This window comes from Equus asinus, chromosome 10 (assembly GCF_041296235.1).
Source record: "Equus asinus isolate D_3611 breed Donkey chromosome 10, EquAss-T2T_v2, whole genome shotgun sequence".
NCBI classification, from domain to species: domain Eukaryota; kingdom Metazoa; phylum Chordata; class Mammalia; order Perissodactyla; family Equidae; genus Equus; species Equus asinus.
In genome coordinates, this window is record NC_091799.1 from 68380569 (window position 1) to 68400611 (window position 20043).

The 20043-nt window shown below is 40.5% G+C and overlaps 1 protein-coding gene across 1 annotated transcript; it reads right to left on the minus strand.

The window, feature by feature from the left end:
* Positions 1 to 2673: 2673 nt before the first annotated feature.
* GZMK (granzyme K) lies at positions 2674 to 11205 on the minus strand. The gene is made up of 5 exons (XM_014860329.3): positions 11017 to 11205; positions 10593 to 10740; positions 5488 to 5638; positions 4451 to 4720; positions 2674 to 3071 (listed from the first exon to the last, which is right to left on the minus strand). Exons 1-5 carry the CDS (start codon positions 11078 to 11080, stop codon positions 2910 to 2912), a joined length of 795 nt encoding a protein of 264 aa, XP_014715815.1. The 5' UTR covers positions 11081 to 11205; the 3' UTR covers positions 2674 to 2909.
* Between the last annotated feature and the right edge of the window lie 8838 nt (positions 11206 to 20043).

Here is a 20043-nt window from a genome sequence, read left to right on the forward strand (position 1 = left end):
AGTTGTCTCTCCTCTTCCACCTGAATCATTTTTTCTAGATTTCTGTCTTCGACCTCACTAATTCTCTATTCCATATGGTCTGCTCTATTTCCAGGGCTTTCTACTTCATTTTTCATATCATTAATTGTGTTCTTTATCTGCAGAATTTCTGCCTTTTTTTTTTTTATATAGAGTTTCCGTCTCTTAGGTGAAGTACTCCTCTTCATTAATTTAATTCTTGAGCTCATTGAACTGTCTTCCTGAGTTTTCTTGTAACTTGTTGAATTGCTTCATGACAGCTATTTTGAATTCTCTGTCAGTTAGATTACAGTCTTCTGTGACTTCCATTTTGGTTTCTGGAGAATTGTCATTTTCTTTCTGTGCTACTGTGTTACAGTAGTTTGCAATGGTGCTTGATGAATTGTTCCTCTGCTGGTGTGTTTGTTGTAGTAAACACCTTTCTTATTTGGTTTGGTTGCTTTGGTTACTTTGGTTACTTTGATTCTGAGCTGCTTCTGGTTGCATTTGAGAGCCTGCATTTTCCACCCTCCACTGCCTCTGACAGAGGCATCACCCATGCCCTCCTGGTGCTGCTTGTGCCTCTGAGGTTGCTGGTGCCTTGCTGCTTATGATGTCCTTGCAGTCATGGGTGTTGCCACCAGCATCACCAGGATCACCAGGCTGCCGGTACCTTTGGTGCTTCTGGGTTCACCTGGGTCTTGTGTTCCCCCACTGGCACTCTCTAGGTTCTCCATGTGCTCAGGTGCTGCTGCTCCATGCACCACCTGTGCTGTTGCTCCCAGGTTATCTGGGGGCACTGGCAGCACTGCTGCAGGGGCACTGGGTTCACATGTATCACTGTCACTGTGGGGTCCTGGGGTCTTGTATGCAGCTCCCACTGTTGGTAAAGCCAGTGTCAGAGGGTGCTGCCACTGGGGGCTGGGGCACGGGTTCTGTTGTGGCTTCTGAAGACTCAGGTCCCAGGTGCTACCTGTCACTGCTAGGGGAGGGGTAGGGGCTCAGCTGTGAGTGCAGCTATTGCTCCTGTAGCCTCTGGTCTCTGGCTCTGGTGTGCTTTTTGAAATCTCAGGTCAGGGCACCACCACCCCTGCTGGGGTATCTGCATTTTTGATCACCACCACTGGGGGAGGGAGAGGAGGATGCTCCCCTATTTCCACTGCCTCCCAGAGGTCCAGTCCACCCACCTTCAGATGCATAGATGTGTGGATCTCTCAGGTATTCTGGTGTGCAGTGCAGCGAGTCCTTTTTGGTAAATGGATGTCCTACTGGTTGTAATTTAGAGGGGAGAGACAAAGGGAACAACTCACTCTGCCATGATCCTGATGTCACTGCTTATTGTTCTTTTTTCTAAGATGTGATTAAGGATGTTCATTATCAATAGCTTTCAGATTTGCCCATTTATCAGAATCAATTGAACTGCTCTTAAATGATGCAGATTTCAAGGCCCACCTCAAGCCTATTCAATCTGAATTTCTGGGCAAGGAGTCAGGGTAATGTGTATTATAAACAATCTTCTCTGGTGATCCTGATGCAGTTGGTAAGGACATGGTGATTATGACACAGTGTCCTTCCTAAGAGGATCATGGAAGAAAGTTTTCTCTGGTCTCGGTTTCAGGATCAGTGGTTCTGCTTTTGGGAAAATAGTTTAATTTATTTCCTGGATACTGTAATTCATATAACTGATTGTGTTTATCTTTTTACATTGACTCACATGAAGCATAGACGCAAATACGTCTCCTTCTAGCAAAAGTATAAGAAGAAAATTATGGAACTTTGGGTATTAATAACATCCCTGTCTTTGTCTTCTCTTTCTTACTCTCATTTATCCCTTGCCTCAATTTCATCACCAAATTATTGATTTATCTTATTACTTTACTTTTTTTAACCTTTTGACCTCCTTCACCAATTTCCCCCACCCCTCGTGCTCAGCCTCTGGCAACCACAAGTCTGTCTCTGTATCTAAAAGCTTGGTTTTCTTCTTCTTCTTCTTCTTTTAAAGATTCTGTGTATGAAAGAGATCATACAGTATTTGTTTTTCTCTAACTTTTTTCACTTAGCATTATGCCGTTGAGGCCCATTCATTGTTGTTGTAAATGGCAAGATTTCATTCTTTTTTATGGCTGCATAATATTCTATTGTATACATATACACCATAATTTCTTTTTCCATCATCCATTGATGAACACTTAAGTTGTTTCCATATCTTGGCTATTGTAAATAGTGTTGCAATGAACATGAGGGTGCATATATCTTTTGAGTTAGTGATTTTGTTCTCTTTGGATAAATACTCAGAAGTGGAGTTGCTGAATCATATGGTATTTTTAAAATTTTTTGAGGAAAAATTGTTTTTAATTATATACTTTGTTTTATTGCAGGTATTTTTGTACCTTGCATTAAATTCTATTTGGAACAAAGTGTGACATAAATAAATAATAAGTACTATCCTAAATATTTGTATAAACCTTGATAATTCTTTCTTGAGTTGGGGTGCTTTAATGTACTGTTTCTTGTTTTAAAAGTACGGCTTAGGATGTTCTAGCAGAAATCACAAGATAAACCTGGTTGAAGGTGGTGCCATAACTGTCTTGTTTAATCACTTTTTTGCCCTTTGTGGGAGTGTGGGTAGAGTGGGCAGGATATTTAATTTGATGAATCCTATTTCCACAATAGACAGATAGTTTTATAAATTTTATTCAGTGAAATCAGCGTAGTAGAAATACATCAGCAATATTTGTGAAAAAAAAAACTTGATTCCTTAACAAAGTTAGTCCTAACGGGGCAGGAGGGGCCCATTACTGTGCTCCACTTTAACTACATCCAACTACACCTGAAGATCAAGTTGACCCGTAGAATATGTTATGAAAAACAGAAACAAGCAACTGGTAGATCCAAGAAAATCATTTGTAGTTTTAGTTTCTATGAGATGGATCAAGATTATTTTTGATCCAAGCCTGGTATTTATGGGTTAATAGGCTGTAGACTCCAGGTTTCTTGGCAACACCACATTTACCACCTCCAGAGACCAGGGCATATAAGGCACCTTTGCAGACCAAGGGGCCACCTGAGTCACCCTAGAAAGAAGAAAAGGGGCAGATACCTGGTAAGAAGCTGCTGAACTTTTTCTACCACCAACTATTGATTACTCAAAGCATTATTGTCTGAGTCCTTGAAGAGTCCCCGAAACAGTCCTTTACTCAGTGTAGGTTCTGTGTCTCTGTCTCTATCCAGGACCACGGTTCTGTCTGTCTGTCTGTCTGTCTCTCTGTCCATGTCTAGGACTATGGATATATGTATCCTTTGGTAATCAGTGACCATTGAACTTTATTTATTAAGGAACAAGTAGACATAAAATTTGAAACAACCCACTGAAATAAAATAAATTTTTTAAACTATGAATTTCATTTTGGTGCTCATGGATCTGAAATTAAGTTGCTATTGAGACTGAAAGAAAAGAGCAATGTATTCTAGTCAATGTCTTAGTGGCATGGACGCTGTCTGCTCGGTTATTTTTTCCTGTGTTTGTATCCTCATGTGATTGAACACAGTGCTCTGTAGTACACGACACTTAGTAAATATTTACTCAGTGAACTGATTCTTGAGGACTCACTCTGACAATGAAATGTGTAACCAAAATTCTGTCGAGGAAAGTGACAGGGTGACAGAGGCCCGGCCTTTCAGAGGAAGAGATGGCTTCCAAATCTGAAGAGCAGCCTTCGCCTCCGCTGCTGCTCTCACGGCAGTACTTTGTGCTCTGGTCGGTCAGGAAAACAGAGGCGTGGGAAACGATGATCTTGGGGCATTGCAGATGCACATGATCTTTGAAATCATACCTTCTCCTCAACAATGCTTAATATAGTAATATGTGAATGTTGTATTCTAATTTTTCAAAAATTATTAATCCATCTTTGCTACCTATTTGTCACCTATAAACCTGAACATCTATTTTTTTTACTCACTCAGGAAACAAAAGATTTTGAAAAGTATGATTGTTATTCCTTTTAGTCAGTCAGTCAACATTATTTAAGAAGCAGATACTATACATTTGAGCTTTTTGCATTTGAGTCTTATAAGACCTGTCTCTTGATTAATTTAAATGGTGGGTCTTTTTTCAGAGAAGTTATCTTCTAATCACCACTAGTGACCTCAGAGTCGGTAGGCTTTCTAAGGACAGTAACACCCCTCAGAGGAAGCCTATAAAAGTTATCTTATATATTCTATTATCTTGATTAACAAACATTTAATGAGTGCTTATTATGTGTTAGGGAAGTTCTTATGACTCTTCACACCGGTGGATGAAAAAGAATAGAGAATGCTGTGCAGGAATGGAAAGTAAATTTTGAGAATGGTGATTTTGTGTTCCTCATGCCTCGCCTCCTCTGTGCTAGTGAGCAGATGGAGCCTTGACTGTAGCACAGCATTCTGAGAGGCCTGTTTAGTGATATGCTCTTACCGGGCAGGAATCCTTCCGGCCTTTGGTGTCTCCTGCGCAAATCATGTCTTTAGTTATAATAGGGTGGTGGTTGTGATAACTTCGGCTGTTGCAAAGTTTTCGACTTATGACACTAACAGTAACTTCCTGCAGGGTATCAGAGGGGTCTGAATCTTCTGGGTCGGTGGCTCCCCAGCCAGTAACGTGGCATTTTGTTCCAGCTCTAATATCATTTTTGAATCTTGGGTAGAGCAGCTGGATATGCTTGTCGAGTTTTGCAGCCCTGTGAAGCTGACAGATTAAAAAGAGAATAAGTTATCATGTGTCCCCCATAGTATTCTGCTATGAGCCTGAGCGATGTATGTGTGGTCCCTCTGTTCTAGGAGGGCATCCCTTTTCTTGAATCTACTTTGGTGGTAGCTCACAGCTGCATTTGTGGTTGTTGCTTTTCTGAACATGCTCTCCATTCCCATAGAGCTCAGCGATGCTTGGGGAGGGAGCTTAAGCAGAGCAGGAATTTTGCCCAGTCTCATGCAAACTGGCCTTTGCTCTGCATTGGATGGTTTTCTGTGGAATAACATCCACAGGTCATGACTTCGAGGGCTGGGCTGTTTCCTGCTGGATAGGACCCTTGAGCATGGTCTAGACTAAGTTTGGACTAGACTAAGGGTGGTCTAGACTAAGTTGTAACTCAATTCTGTGTCCTTGAAGTCACTTGGTTGGCGCTGTTGTATAAATGACATATTTTTCACTTGCTAACGATAAAAGCTTTTGGGAAATTCTTTCAGTGTGAATCCTTGGGTCTTTTGGGATGTTCCCCTCCCACATATGCGAGCATCAGAGTTGCTTTTCCTTGTATAAACACAGCTCTGATGGCTTTGTAATAAATTCTTATTTCTTTCAAGGCAGTATATGGAGTAAAATGGGCCCCTACAGTATATGTCACAGTCACTTCAAACATGGGGAGAGTGATAAAATGTTATCGTATAGAAGATTTAATAACTGATCCATGCTATAGAAGAATGTTGGAGAAATTGAAGCAAGGCAGTGCTGCATACCTTAACCAGCATAATATCATTTGATTCAGGATCTGACGTAAATCTTGGGAACGGTATAAAGTCTTTGATCCTAAACGTTTTTTTGGAGGCCTCATTCTTCGAGAGAGAGTGTGCTCCTAAAACCACTGTGGCAGACTGGCTTTGGACAAACCTAAAAAAGCAAAGAGAACAGAAGCAACAGAATGATTCCCAAATCTCCCAGTGAGAGCAGAAATGGTGGAGAAGGTCATATACATAGAGGAACAGGGACCATCTCCAAAGTAACTTGTCTAGGATTAGGCGGAGTGACAGAGGTTTAAGTGGATGATACCAAGGACCAAATGACCCACTCTCAAACCCCTCCCACTCCAATTCCCAAGCATTGCCAAAGAATATCAGAACTTGTGCCCTACTGTGGGAAAAAAGGAGTGAAATCCTAATTGACTGAGATCAAGTTTAGAAAATTGTGTTGTTATGTAAAAATAAAGGAAATCATATTTCTTGAGTTTGTGGATTGAGATTTATACCCACCATTGTTAAGGCTTTTTTTTTTTAATTGAGATAAAATATATATAATGTAAAATTTACAATTTTAACCATTTTTAAATGTACATTTCTGTGGCATTAAATACATTTACATTGTTGTTCATCCATCACCACCATCAATCTCCAGAACTTTTTCATCTTCCCAATGTTAACTGTTTTAATAGCTAAAAGGTAGCGACTCAATCCTGCGCTTGCTAATCCAGTATGTCCAGACCTCATCTCAGGGCAGATGAAGAAGTAAGGTCCATTTCATGGCTGTCAAACATGCTCATATGTTCTGCCCCTTCAATTAGAAAGATGATTTAGATAGGAAAGCAAAACTTTCCCCAAGGTGAAAAATCATTGCTAATTTGAAATGAAGACACTTCAGGTTAGTAGCCAGTGATATTCCATTGTGGAAACTCACTGGATATAAACTGTGAGTTAGATAAGGAAACATTAAAAAAAAAATCCCTGGTTGTGTATAGTTCTAGTACCAGTGTTTCAACAGCGCCACAATTGATCTGATTTACTGTATGTTGAATAAAATTGCATTTACATCTACTTATGAAACTAGAAATGATTCTTTTGAGATCTTAACACCACCTTAGATCCATTTGCATACTATAAAAATGTCCCATGTTAATGTGTGTCTTTAGGAAGCCACTTCAAATCCATTTTTGGAACAAAGAAGTTTATAAAAAGAATTGTATTTATTTGTTTATGTATAACTATTTCATTGTCACTTGAAAAAGGTTAAGGCATATTACAATAAAAACACACATACTCATATGTTAATATTAATAATATATTAATGAAGATTAAAAAAAGTTAAAAAGAGCACAGAAAAAGGAAGAAAAGCTTGTTTCAGGTTTGGGGAATGAGTACATGACTACGGTGGGGCAGGTTTGCATATGGCAGGGCTCTGACTGCTGGGAATTACCACTTTTAGGTTTCAACCAAAAGAATTTATTTTGGGAATTCCAGCTTTATTTGTTGAAAAGATTGTCTATTGCAAAATCAGGGGATGAAATTTCTCAAAGGATGTGGATCAGGTTTCCTAGGATTGATTCAAACTCAAATTCAACATATTCACTAAACCCAAAGCTTTGGAGGGGAAGGATGATATAAAATCCCCAGGACTACTGCTCTACTAGGAAGGAAGAATACACGCATAGATAACTAACAAGGAGGGCTGCGAGGTACAAATGTGGGGTGTGGAACATTTCTGACTTCCCTTCATCTTTTACCAATTTCCTCGATTAGTTAATGCCTTTGAAATGTTTTTGTTATTTTGTCTCCACTGGGACAAGTTAATACCAAAAACAACATAAGCAGACCACAAATGCTTTCTGAACTTTCCATTTCTGGATACACTTCAACCGTAATCTGTACTTCAAAGGTCAATTGTTCTGCCCACAGGATACCTGGAATTAACTGAGTTCTAGGATCCCACCTCCTTAGCTAAAGCCAGGTCTGAATTCACACAGAAGAGAAGTAATAATACCAGTGTCTTTCATTTGTACAGCATAATGTTTCTCCATGGGTGGTCTTTGGACCACCTGATTCAGAATCATCTAGGGGTCTTTGTTTAAAAGGCAGCTTTCTGAGTCCCATCCTAGACTTACCTGGATCAGAACTACATTCAGAGCAGAAGCAAAGTATTGCTGACAGTAAGTCTTTCCATTGTCTGCTCACGACACCCATAAACATGGTCTCTATTGCGCTTAATAAGAACTCTTCTCAGCGTTGTTAAAGCCGACTGGCTGTGTGGTCCTTACTAGTGAAAGGGTTCTTTGACTGGCTAAAGGTGATGCACATCGTAAGTATGGGAATCAGGACCCAAAGCAACTTTTGTGACTCCAAGTCCAGTGTTCTTTCCGCGTCACCTCCATAAGCCCCACGCCAAGCCTCTTCAAGCCTCTTATTTCCTCTGCCAGTCTGCGGTGACACTGAGCAGCGTTTCTGCTTAGACCCCCTCCTCCAGGTCTCACCGTGAAGGCAGGGTCCCCTCTCTTGGAGGTCTCTTTTGCCTAAGAGAGGAGGAAATGCCCTGGCTGTCAGAGAGGGCTGTCACAGTCCTACCCGATCAACGTGACTGGATCATCAGATTTGTTCCTCAGTGATTACCATGCAAGGTACAGATAATAATTAACAACATTAGATGACATTTATTAGTTATTGCGGTGTGCCAGGTTTTGTGCTAAGCATTTTGCATATTTTCCCTCATTTAAACCTCACAATAGCCCCAACACGGAGATGTTATGATTATCTCCATTTTGCAGATGAGGAATTTGAGGCTCAGGTAAATGAACAAACTTGAGAAAGTCCCACAAATATTAAGCAGAGGCTCCAGGATGCAAATGCAAGCGGGATACAAACTCAGTGGGTTTGAATCCAAGGCCTGAGTTTTTAACCCTTCTCCTCTGGGAGCCTTGAGTGATGTGAGATGGAGCGAGGCCATGTGGAAGGGGCTGTGCGGGTTCCATCCACTCACCAACAAGGCAGGTGAGAGGAGGAGAAGCACTCAGTGAGGGAAGGTATTGGAGGGGTCACCAGAAGACAATGGACAAGAGTTGATGAGTTTTCCTTCTGACACATTCAAATGTTGGAAATAAGATTATACAAAAAGCTTTTTAACCAGTTTCCTTTTATAATTGGCATGGCAATGAATAAAGGGACCAAGCGACTAAGCAAGGAACCACGTGGATGGGTAGTGAGAAAGGAGCACTCCAGATATGGCCTCCTTCACCATTTTGCTGAGAGAGGGGCCTGGGGTAGTAAGCTGTTCCCACAGCATACTTGGGAGCACATTTGTGGGAAGCCACCATTGAACTATTTCACAAATATTTTGGATTTCATAAAGCTTAATATTTTTCCAAGTACCAATTCACCTATATTTTTACACCCAGGTGTCCTGTAGAGGAAATTTGATCTATATTTTCTGGAGTTCCTTAAACTCCAGCCATTTAAAATGATATTTAGCAATAGGTTTTTTTTTAAAAAAAAATTCCAAGATCTTTTCCCCAACTTCTCAATTTGGGAATCCACTCCTAATGAGTCAAGTTCACTTGACAAAATTAAAAATTCAACTTAATAATACTATTACCTTTGGATAGCACCTTATGGCTTGTGAAAGACTTCACACACTGTGTTTTTGGCTTGGGGAAAAAAATCCTCCAATTAATTTGCTTCTTTCTACCCAGCATTTGTTGAGCACTTATAATAAGTCAAGGTCTGTGTCTGGGGAGGTTATAGTCCATTTGAATGCGTACCCTACACATATTCGAAGATGTGCATATTTTGAATTGAATGAACATTGACTGATGGTCTCCCTCTGCCTAGCTGGTCCCCAGGGGACAAGTGCCCTGGAAAGGACAGAAGTGATGGGAACGCAAGAGTGATTTCGAGGACAGCAAGAACCCTATATAAATGAAGTAGCCATATTAAATTAGAAATTAGTGGCTTGCTATTTAGAAATAAAACAAATTCTTACTGTGTGCAAGCATTAAAATTTCTAATTTGTGTTCAAACTGTCTCATTAAACTGGGGCAATCAAACAAAACCCCCCAAACATGGAGAAGCAAGTCAATTCAGTTGTTCCGTTTAGACACAGCTGATGCCGAAAGAGCAAACCACTATGGTTAAGAGATTCTTAAGTGAAGCGCTGTACTGTTTGTAAGGAAAGAAGGCCCCGTCTCTTCTTAGCTTATTCAGGCAAGAAATATAAGGAAGAAAACATGCAAACAAAACCCAAAAACCCAAACAAACAACAACAAACAGCAAATTAATTTTCTATTGCTTTTCCTTTTGTGATGGCTGCAGTTTCGCAAGAAGGGTTTTCAACTTTTTTTTAGCAGAAGTAAGAGAATTACAGGCTGAAATGGACTTTGATAGGCTATGGTCTGTTTTCAGAAAGCTTTCGTTCTAAGTAGTCCAGAAAAATAATTCTCTCTCTCTCTCTCCGTAAATCATCTATAATTTGTTATTTCACCTGGTAAGCTTTTTGCCCCTTACAGCTGTGATTCCCAAACTGGGGGCCTCCAGACCTCTGGGCTGGGGTGGGTGGTGCAGAGGAGTTAATGAAAGGGGTCTAAAAATCCATCAGCAAAGCGGGCTCCTCATGCATATAATAATAGCTGCAGCTTATTTGTACTTACTATGTGCTAAGCAGACTAAAAAATTTAAATAGATACTATTTAATCCTCAAAACCCCATGAAGCAGGTCCTACTATTCTTATGACTCATTTGCAAAATTGGGAAACGGAGATGCAAACTCAGGTGGTCTGATCTGCTCACGAGCAGCATGACCTCACAAGGTCAGGACCACGGCTGCTGCAGTTATTACCCGAGCTGCGTGCGCTGGCGTTTCACGGGCGGCTCGAGTTTGTCTAACGGCCTGCCTGAGACAGGTAGACCTGCTCTCCCCGAAAAGGAAAACTCAGGGCAGAAAGCAGGATGTGCGAGAGGGTAAACAAACTCCACCAGTTGGTCAGTTATCGCAGAAGTAAACCATAGATCCAATTCTCTCCCTGGAGAGGTAAGCTTCTCTTCTAGCTGACTTGAGGGAAAACACACACGCGGAAAGTGTGGGTACTCACCGAGGGTGGCAGTGGGCCGCCGTCAGCACCCACTGCGGGTGGATCAGAACGCCTCCGCAAATGTGTGTGTCGCCGTACTGGATGGAAGCCATGAACGGCCTGGAATGAGGGGACACTTCTCTCCCTCCAATAATCTCCATGCTGAAACCTACAAAAGAAAACCAAAAGATTTAACATAAAAGATCTAAGCAGATTTTTTCGTGTAATTCTTCTTTCGACAGTCACTAAATAATTTTCAAAGTTTAAAAACAAAAAACCTACGGTTCCCTAATAGTTATAACTCTCTCGATGAACAATTGTATAATACATCACGGTTTAGAGGGATAGGTATGGTTGTGAAAAATCATTTTCATTTATAGTATAACGGTGCAATGACTAGAAATTCATTTAATGCTGGTATGTGGTAGGCATAGGACATACTTACACTCTGGAGTCATATAAGCCCCAGCTGTTAGAAAAAATAGAAGAAAAGAAGAAAAGTTGGTCATTTTACTAGCTTAGATTAAGAAGCCCAGATGAAATAGTCTGACCGCATTGGCGAGGGAAGAAGATTCTGAGGATTAAGATTTGATCTTGTAAGTTTTAACTTTCTTACCACAAGTGTTCTAGAAGTGAGGTTTTTCACACCTAAGTTTAAAGGTATATATCACTTTGGGGAGTTTCAGATCTAAGCTTTTAGCACTTTTTTGGGAGAGGAATGTGTGAATAAAAACTCATTTCTGGGGTTAGCTGTCTTCAATGTCTGTATGGATATTCAGGTTATACATGATGAAAGAATAAGAAATACTCAAGCCGTAAGAACTTAATGAGGTTGCAGGCAGAGTTCAAAGATGTTCGTTGCTCTAGAGCAATACTTACTATTTTTCCTGGCGGAAGATGATGCCTATCATATGTAGTTTCTCTCTATTTTTCATTTGGACGTAGGATTATGATGTAGAGAGACATGGGACCTTGCACAGATCGTGGTTGCGTTACAGTAAGGCTTAGGTGAAGCCTGAATGTCATCCAGAGAAGCCCACATTTTTGTAGCAAACTTATTCCTAGTCAGGCCATTTTGGTTAAATTTTAGTTACATTTTTGGGAGATTTCATAATGATATTAAAGGGAAACATTGGCCACATATTTTTAATTCCAAGTCTCTCTTTTACTCATTTGTAATTGAAAATGACCTTGTGTTTATGCAGGACCTTAATAATAATATCTTTTGAAAATCAACGATTGCATTTCGTCATTCTCCCCGGGAACAGATGATAATGCGTTGCCAGGCTTTCTACAGTACTTTCTCCTTCACTACAAAAGCTATTAGACTTAAGATCCCACAGGATTCCGTTTGTGCTGGGTGCTGATCAATAGTGCAGATGTTATAAAATGAGTCCAAATAGGCAAATGAGGCACCAGAACCCCAATCATTTTCCAGAAACACTCACCAAAATGTACCTTGAATTAACAGATCTTACTTTCTTTTTTCTAAGATACATGCATCCTATCTTCTATTTTTATTATAAAGGAGAATTGAAAGCCAGAGCTATTATGCTTGGCAGATCTCAAGAGACTCCTACCAAATTGTTGTTTGCTAGCATAAGACAGTAGGAATAATAATAAATAATAGTAAAATTGTATATTATATGTAATAATTATAATTTAAAAATGTACAAAAAGTGCCTTAAATTAGGGGCTGGCCCCGTGGCCGAGTGGTTAAGTTCGCATGCTCCGCTGCAGGCGGCCCAGTGTTTCGTTGGTTCGAATCCTGGGCGCAGACATGGCACTGCTCATCAAACCACGCTGAGGCAGCGTCCCACATGCCACAACTAGAAGGACCCACAACGAAGAATATACAACTATGTACTGGGGGGCTTTGGGGAGAAAAAGGAAAAATAAAATCTTAAAAAAAAATAAAAGTGCCTTAAATTATTTCCCAAATTCTCTTTACATGTTATTTACATATTTTCATGTCTTAGGTCCATGAGGAAGGCAGGACCACTATTATATTTATGTTACAACTGAAGATTGGCTCAGAGAGGCTAAGTAATTTGCCTAAATTTACACAGCATATGACTTGGACCAAATCATTTGCCAGACCGGAAATAACTTTTGTGTTAATAAACACACTGCCGGAGCACAGAATTTGAGAAATATTCTGTTTTCAATTTATCAGAGATGCAGCAACAATAAAGTTTTCCTGCATATTGAAAAAACAGAATTAACAAAAGCAATGCAGAGTAGCAACTTCCTGTCACAGAAGCCTGTGGGTGAGACAAGGAGGAGCCGGATTAAGAAAAGCCACAAATGTAATAAACCAAATTTGTTAGTTCCAGCCAAACGCCCCTGTCAGTTTTCAAGTCATCTTTGTCACTGTTGATGTGCCTTAGATGGATCCTTCGTGTGCCGCTTTTCCAAGCTGTGAAGTGGATATGATGATGCCAGTTCCCTGCTGTGTCCCAGTGATGTTGGGAACATAAGGAAGATAATGTGTGACATGTGGGAGTGATTTGAACTATGAGGAAGAAACGAACTGTGTAAAAGACAAAGCTTCATTTCTGGTGGGGTGGGCGGGGGTGTATGGTTAAAAACACCTCTCAGGGGCCAGCCCATGGTCAAGTGGTTAAGTTCGTGTGCTCTGCTTCGGCGGTTCCCCAGTTCGGATCCTGGGCACGGACCTACACACTGCTCATCAAGCCATGCCGTCATGGCATCCCACACAGAAGAACTAGAAGGACTTACAATTAGGATATACGACTATGTACTGGGACCTTGGGGAGAAAAAAAGAAAAGAGGAAGATTGACAACAGATGTTAGCTCAGGGCCAATCTTCCTCACCCAAAAAAAGCATACCTTAAAAAAAATGGACTATTCTTAAAAATTTAAACAAAACAAAAAACAACCCCCCCCGCCACATCTCTCAGCTGCTTATTTCTTTGTCATAAGGACTAACATCCACATTGCTTTTTACAAATTGCTAAGCATATTCCGCTGTATTTACAGGGTGGCAGCTGTCATTAGTCTTGTTCTGTGGGGAAAGACTTGCTGGAGATTACCGTGCTAGCAAGTGGTACAGTCAGTTCTTAAACCCTTATGTGCTGCCTCCAGGCTCCATGTTGCTTGCAACCTGACCGACCACATGCCTGCCTTGCTTTGAGAAGTCCCTGGGGCTGAGTTGCTCTAAGAGGCAAACTGGCTGTGCGGGGGGGAAAAGGATTCAGCCATATATACTGCAATTAGACACGGGTGAGATTTAGTTCAATTGAGAGGACAGTCTCATAACTCTTTCTTGTAGCTGACCTGGAAAATTCTGAGACTCATGCTGGTTTATAATAATGAGTTATTTGGTTTTGGCTTTAGATCGATGGGCCAGTGAAGAGCATCATTTGTTATTATATTCAGGATCCTGGATTTGAGAACAGTGGGCTGTGTAACATGATGAGCTGGGCCATCTAATTCATTTCTGGGTGTTGATTTTTGTTCTGTTGAGTCTGCTGTGGGGAGAGCCATGTTTGCTTTGGATGGTTTTTGCAGCAGCTGTGCTGGGCTGAGCAAGTGTGAGACGGTGCTCATCGCAGGACTGGCTTCACACGTTGAGGGCCTTGTGGTCCTTTGCTGTGTTGTGCTCAGTTGTCCTCATTAGTTGCTCTTAGAGATGCTGTTTTTGAGCATAGGGTTTTTGTTTTCCTCCATCATTCCTCTCTCTCGACCCTCCTGTGTTTCAGGAGATCCTTATAGAACAGCTGTGTGGAAGCTCCAAAGGCCACGTGCGTTCTCTCCATTGGGCTGCTTTTCTTTACCAGCTCAGTCACTGCTTCGGCACATTCATTAGCCACGCCCTCTAAAGCCAGGTCACTCAAAGCATACCTCCCAGACCTGTGCCGGTGTGTGACCTGTTTGTTACCCATCTGGGGCAAGATGAGGACAGAAATCGAGAGTCAGAGTTTAGAAGCTGTTACAGTCATTTCTTGTGACTCTATGCTAATTTATTTTATTTAATGAAATGCAATTTAATGCATGTTCCGTCTAATCAGAAAATAGGGCGTGTATTTTTTATGCCTTTGTTTTTAAATTTAGTTTAATTTTTCTATTCATTTGTGTTGTATTGTATAGAAGTATCAGTCCACAGGGACTGAAACGAAAACCAAATAAATTAATAAACAAAACCCCAGACACACCTGGTCTTCCCCACAGGTGGTTTGAGCACGGCTCTGTAGACGCAACTGCATAGCAGATGTGTTTCAAGCCCTTCTCTTCTCTTCCTTTTAGCCTCCTTTGAAAAAGTTTCGCAACACCAAGGTTTCCATGACTGTCCCACCCTCCCGAGCCCCAAGCACTTGGGATCAGGATTTGGCAGAATCCCCCTGGGTTTCTCTTTTGTGGCCCACTACCCCCTGGGCCTTGATTTCTGTCCAGTAATGGTTTAGCAAATTTGATAAATGAATCTGCTAATAATTATGGTGAAACTATGGCAGCTTTGGAGTTGGGGGTGCTGTTGGGGTGCTATATGATGACATTATGTCCCAAGGTCCCAAGAAAGTATAAATCCTACTTCAGATTTCAGCCATTCCTCCCATGAGATTTCTTAAAATGGATGAGCTTGAGAGCAATGGCAAAGGAAAGCCAAGTACCCCTTGACTAGGATCTGGGGTTTTGGCCTTACCCTCAATGCAGGGAAACTAGTTAATCTGGGCTGGGGCATATGGCCCACTGCCTTTTCCTAAGCTACTTAAATTTAAATCCTTCAGGGAACTGCTCTGTGGCCTCCCCTTGGTGGAATGACGGTGCTGATGAGTGTGGGAGGCAGGGAAATTTGTTTTTATTTTCCTCCACCTTAACTTTTAATCAGAACATATTTCACGTATTAATTATCTTCCTTTATTAAATATGAATATGTTTCCTACCCGCCATTATTGAGTTAACACAATCGTCCTTTAACCTCTTCCTCCTTTGCTCCTTTCCAAGTTGACTAGGAAATAATTGCAGTGGATGAGCAGTGCAATAGTTGAGTACAGGATCGTGGCATAAGGAGTAACCACAGGAAAACACCTTGAGAATTTGGCAAGTGGGGGTTTCCCAGTCCTCCTGGAGCTGGCTGCCGGGTGGGACCCTGTGCTTATCTCAACGTTTCCCCTAGGCCTCAAGCTGACCTTTTGTGAAAACTTTTCTTTTTCTTTTCTTCTTCAGGGTGGCTTTCGATGCTCATTTTCACTGTGTTGAGATGTCATGGGAGGGGTGGGGAAGGTCCCACATGGGGTGGTCCCTGTGATGTCACTGGACCCAAGGCAGATCACTTACACTGTCTGCAATATTTGTCCTAAAAGATTTACACATGTGAAAATCCTTTCAGCAGGGCTGACTGCCAAAGGAAGGTTTGCAGCCCTGACCTCTCTCCTAAGCAACGGGCTTGTGGGGACACTGGTTTTGCGCAGAGGAATTGAGGACTTGGATGAGCCTAGTGGAGTTTTAGGGAGAAAACTGGAGTCAACGTGTAGGTCAAGTCAAGGGAAAGATGCCAGGGAAAGAACCCAGTGATAAAGACCAGAAGAAAGATGGAAGCAGGAAGGGAAAGGAAGGAAATAAATAAATATTGTAGCGGAAAGGAGGAAACGAGCAATTGAGGGTGGGACAATGGAACACTTCCATTTATATTTCAACATCTCAGGTACTGTGATGTGTCCCAAGCCAAATATGTCATCTCTTTACAAGAGAAACAGGTCTATTAGGAATAACCTTATCATATGGAAAGTGATTCAGTTGTTTAATCCAAATGGTTTCATAAAATAAATAAAGTCATAGCAGGCAAAATAGTAGTTATTTCAAAGGAGATGATCAGATTCACTAAGGAGGGAAATACAGTAAATGCTATGGCCAAGCTGGAACTCAATAAATCAATTGACTTAGAATTCCTTAATTTTTCATTTACAATAAATACAAGTAGAAATTGTTAGGCAGTTTAAGTATGATAGAAATACTTTTTCCAAAGGCTAATGATGGACCAAACAACACCCACCCACCCAGCCACACACCGACACCCAAACCCACATACACATGCACATGTGTGCATCCCCACCCAACACCCACTGATCCCTGAGTCCCTATCCTACTCTTTATCACAAATAAATTCGAGGTGGATCAAAGATTTTCTTTGAAAAAAATGAAATTGTTATAAACACTAAATGAAATGGTAAATTAAAAATAATATTTGAGAGAGGAAGGTAAAAAGGAAACCACCAATATGTTAAAGTATATAAAACTTTGACTTTTGTAAGGCAAAAAACACCACAGGCAGTATCCAAAAACATATGATCAAATGTTTGTCATTTGTATTGAAATACATTTCCCCCAAACAATAGTGTCTTTAATATATAAAGAGCTCTTACAGATCAATCAAAAAAGATGAGTAATAATAAATGGGTTCAAAGGTGAACAAATCAATGTAAATACAAATGAAATAACAGTTAGTTAAATTTCCTCATTAGGGACTTAGAGTATAAATAACAATAAAACAAATCTTAGTATTTATAGGATAAAAAATAAAGCACATTTCACGTTTTTGCAAGTCTTAGTAAGTATAAGTTTGATACACAACAATCATAGCAGGAACTGATAAAAAGACCACCAGGTTGAGAAGATATAAATCAACAAAAGAATTAATCTACTAAATTCTCATTTTTGGTCGACTAGTCAGTTGATGGGTTTTAGCAACAATGTAATCACCCTGCTATTCCTTTTAGATCCTGAACTTTGTAAACCCTCTTTCTTTCTACAGCTTCCTTAATTCCCCTCTTCTCTCCAAAGTCCAAAATATGTACTTTTCTGTTCTCACCAGAATTCCAAATCACTGACTTTCTTGTAATTTAACCGTGCTCACTAACTCTCTTCTGGACACCTCTGACCTCTTTTCAGTCTGAACAAGATAGTTGTGGTAACATGGCCCTTATATTTACTCCACATTTCCCTATCCCCTTAACCTTCCACTATGGGACTGCCTACTCTTACACCATCCTTACCATTTGCTTTTTCAGATTCTGCCTTAAAGAGTACTGCTGCCCAGGACTCCGACGGGCTAGCTCATCAGCTCAAGAGCAGGGTGTTCACTGGACTCTAGAAATTCTTTCACACGTCTCTTGTTCATTCTTGAGATCACTGGCCACAGTAGCCTTTCCAGACTTTCTTCATTTTCCCAGGCCCCCATTTTCCACCTTACAAGACTCCATCACTTTACCTTCTACTTTAGAAGTTGAAGGTGAACTCTATCTCTTTATCTAACTGCTCATCTTTTCTTCCTGGTCAGGTGGGAATAACTCCATAGAGGGACACTTCTATTCTTTTCCTCATCTCCTGGGGACTTAACCTTTTAATTATTTCTTTATATGGCAACCTACATTTCTACATCTTTATTAGCTCGTCTCTTCAATAGTCATCTATTCATCCATCTATCCACCCCTACATTAATTTTGTAGGCAAGCATACACAGACCTACCTATTCATGAACGATACTCACTTGAACATGTTTGCTCCTCAATTTATTATTCATTTTCTTTCTTTCATAATCAGAGTCCTTTCTTTCATAGTTTCTTGGTCTCTCTTGTCATCCTGAAAAATTATTTTCATTTCTCATTGCACTAGTGAAACACTTTATTGGTGAATCTTGTGGGCTTTTCTCAGTCCTCATTCTCTCTGATTTCTTTGCATCTTTTCACTCTGCTGACCAGCTTTTCCTTGAAGCATCCTCTGCCCCGACTCCTGTCCGGTTCTCTGTCCTGATATTCTTCACCCCTTTGATTACTATTTGCCTCTTTACTGCCACTTCCTCTTCCTGTTCTCCAAATGCTCTCTGTAAATCTCTACTATTCTCTTTAGCTCAGACTTTTCCAAAGTGTGTACCATAGAGCACTAGCCACAGGTGTGATGATAACAGTTGTCCTGAGGCAAAAAAAGAGTTCTGTTGTCCAAGAAGTTTCAGGAACATATAGGTAATTTAACAAAGTTAAATGTAATTGTAGTCTTCAGGACTTCTCAGAGCATTTAAATGCTGATGTGTATTGTTAATACCCAGGGGGCTCTGTGGGGAGATAGTATGCTCAGTTTCTCAAACTTGTTGGACCAAAGAACATTTCTTTTCATAGAACATATCAAGGGACCTGGATTCCACAGAACTCATGGGGGAAAACTGTGTACATTTTCCAATTTTCCACCTTGACCTCTTTTCATAATATTGCTCTCACAACTTTTTCTTCTACTACTCTCCTCTAGCCTCCTTACTATCAAGAGGGAATAGATTATTTTCTACTATAGAACCTACTCTATTATTTAAGTCTTATAGGAAATGCTACCTTTTCCACAAAGTATTTCCTGATCATTCCAGGTAGAAGCGCTTTTCCCCTTCTTTCAAATATAAGAGGAATCCTTAGAAGTAATAGTTAAGATCTTGCTCCATATTATTATAGTATTTATCATATTCAGCTGATTCATCTCTGATTTTGTTAACTTCTTACGGACAGTGTCTATGCACTTTGTACCAGCAAGGAAAGCCTTCAGCTGCAAGTACCAGAAAACCCAACCAGAGGGACTTATGCAGCAAGACAATTCACTTTCTCATACAACAAGAAGCTCGGGATAGGGTGGCACCAGGGTTGATTAATTCTGTGGCTCAAAGTTACTATCAGGACTCAGATGTGCATCCTCACTACTCATGTTCACTAACCTCATGGTCCTAGGTGTCACACCTGGCTACGATAAAGTTAAAGGGAAGGTTAAAGTATACAGCTCTTCCTATAGGTATATTTCAGTATCTCACACAGCTCTTCCTATAGGTATATTTCAGTATCTCACACCTTTTCTGTGCTGGCACCTCTCCCCACCAACTTCTCATTGGACAGAACAAGATCACCTGCCTTCCGAAAACCAATCACTGGCAATGGGATCTCCCACTGGACTGGCTTAGACACATCTGCCAAGCTGGGGTTTGGATCATCTTTGATGAGGAATAGAGACTTGAACAAAATAGGGGCTCTGTTAGCAAGGTGGGAATGGGCTCAAGTGGATTTTTACGTTAATATCCTGTTCAGCTCCCCAAAGACTATGCTACACATTCTATGCATTTGCTAAGTGAGTGAAAGTATGGACAGAGAGTTGTGTCAAATAATGTGTTTAGTCAAGATTCTGTAACTTGTTACCTATCTACTATCTTTCCTGACTTTCTAGGAGGAAGACTAAAAATTTACATTATAAAAAGGAATGAATGTTCACAAGTGAACACGTTGTTAATTCTGCATTTGAAATATTAAAGCCTTTTTCCCCCCTGTACTCTTAATACCAGTAATATCAGGAGCCAGGAGTATAATAGAGCCATTTTGAGTAAATGTCTCCAAGGGAATTCACAATGATGAAATCAAGGTAACATAAAATAGATTCTAAATTAAGTTTTTCATTGTTTTCAGCAAAGTTATAACATTGGGAAGCTTCT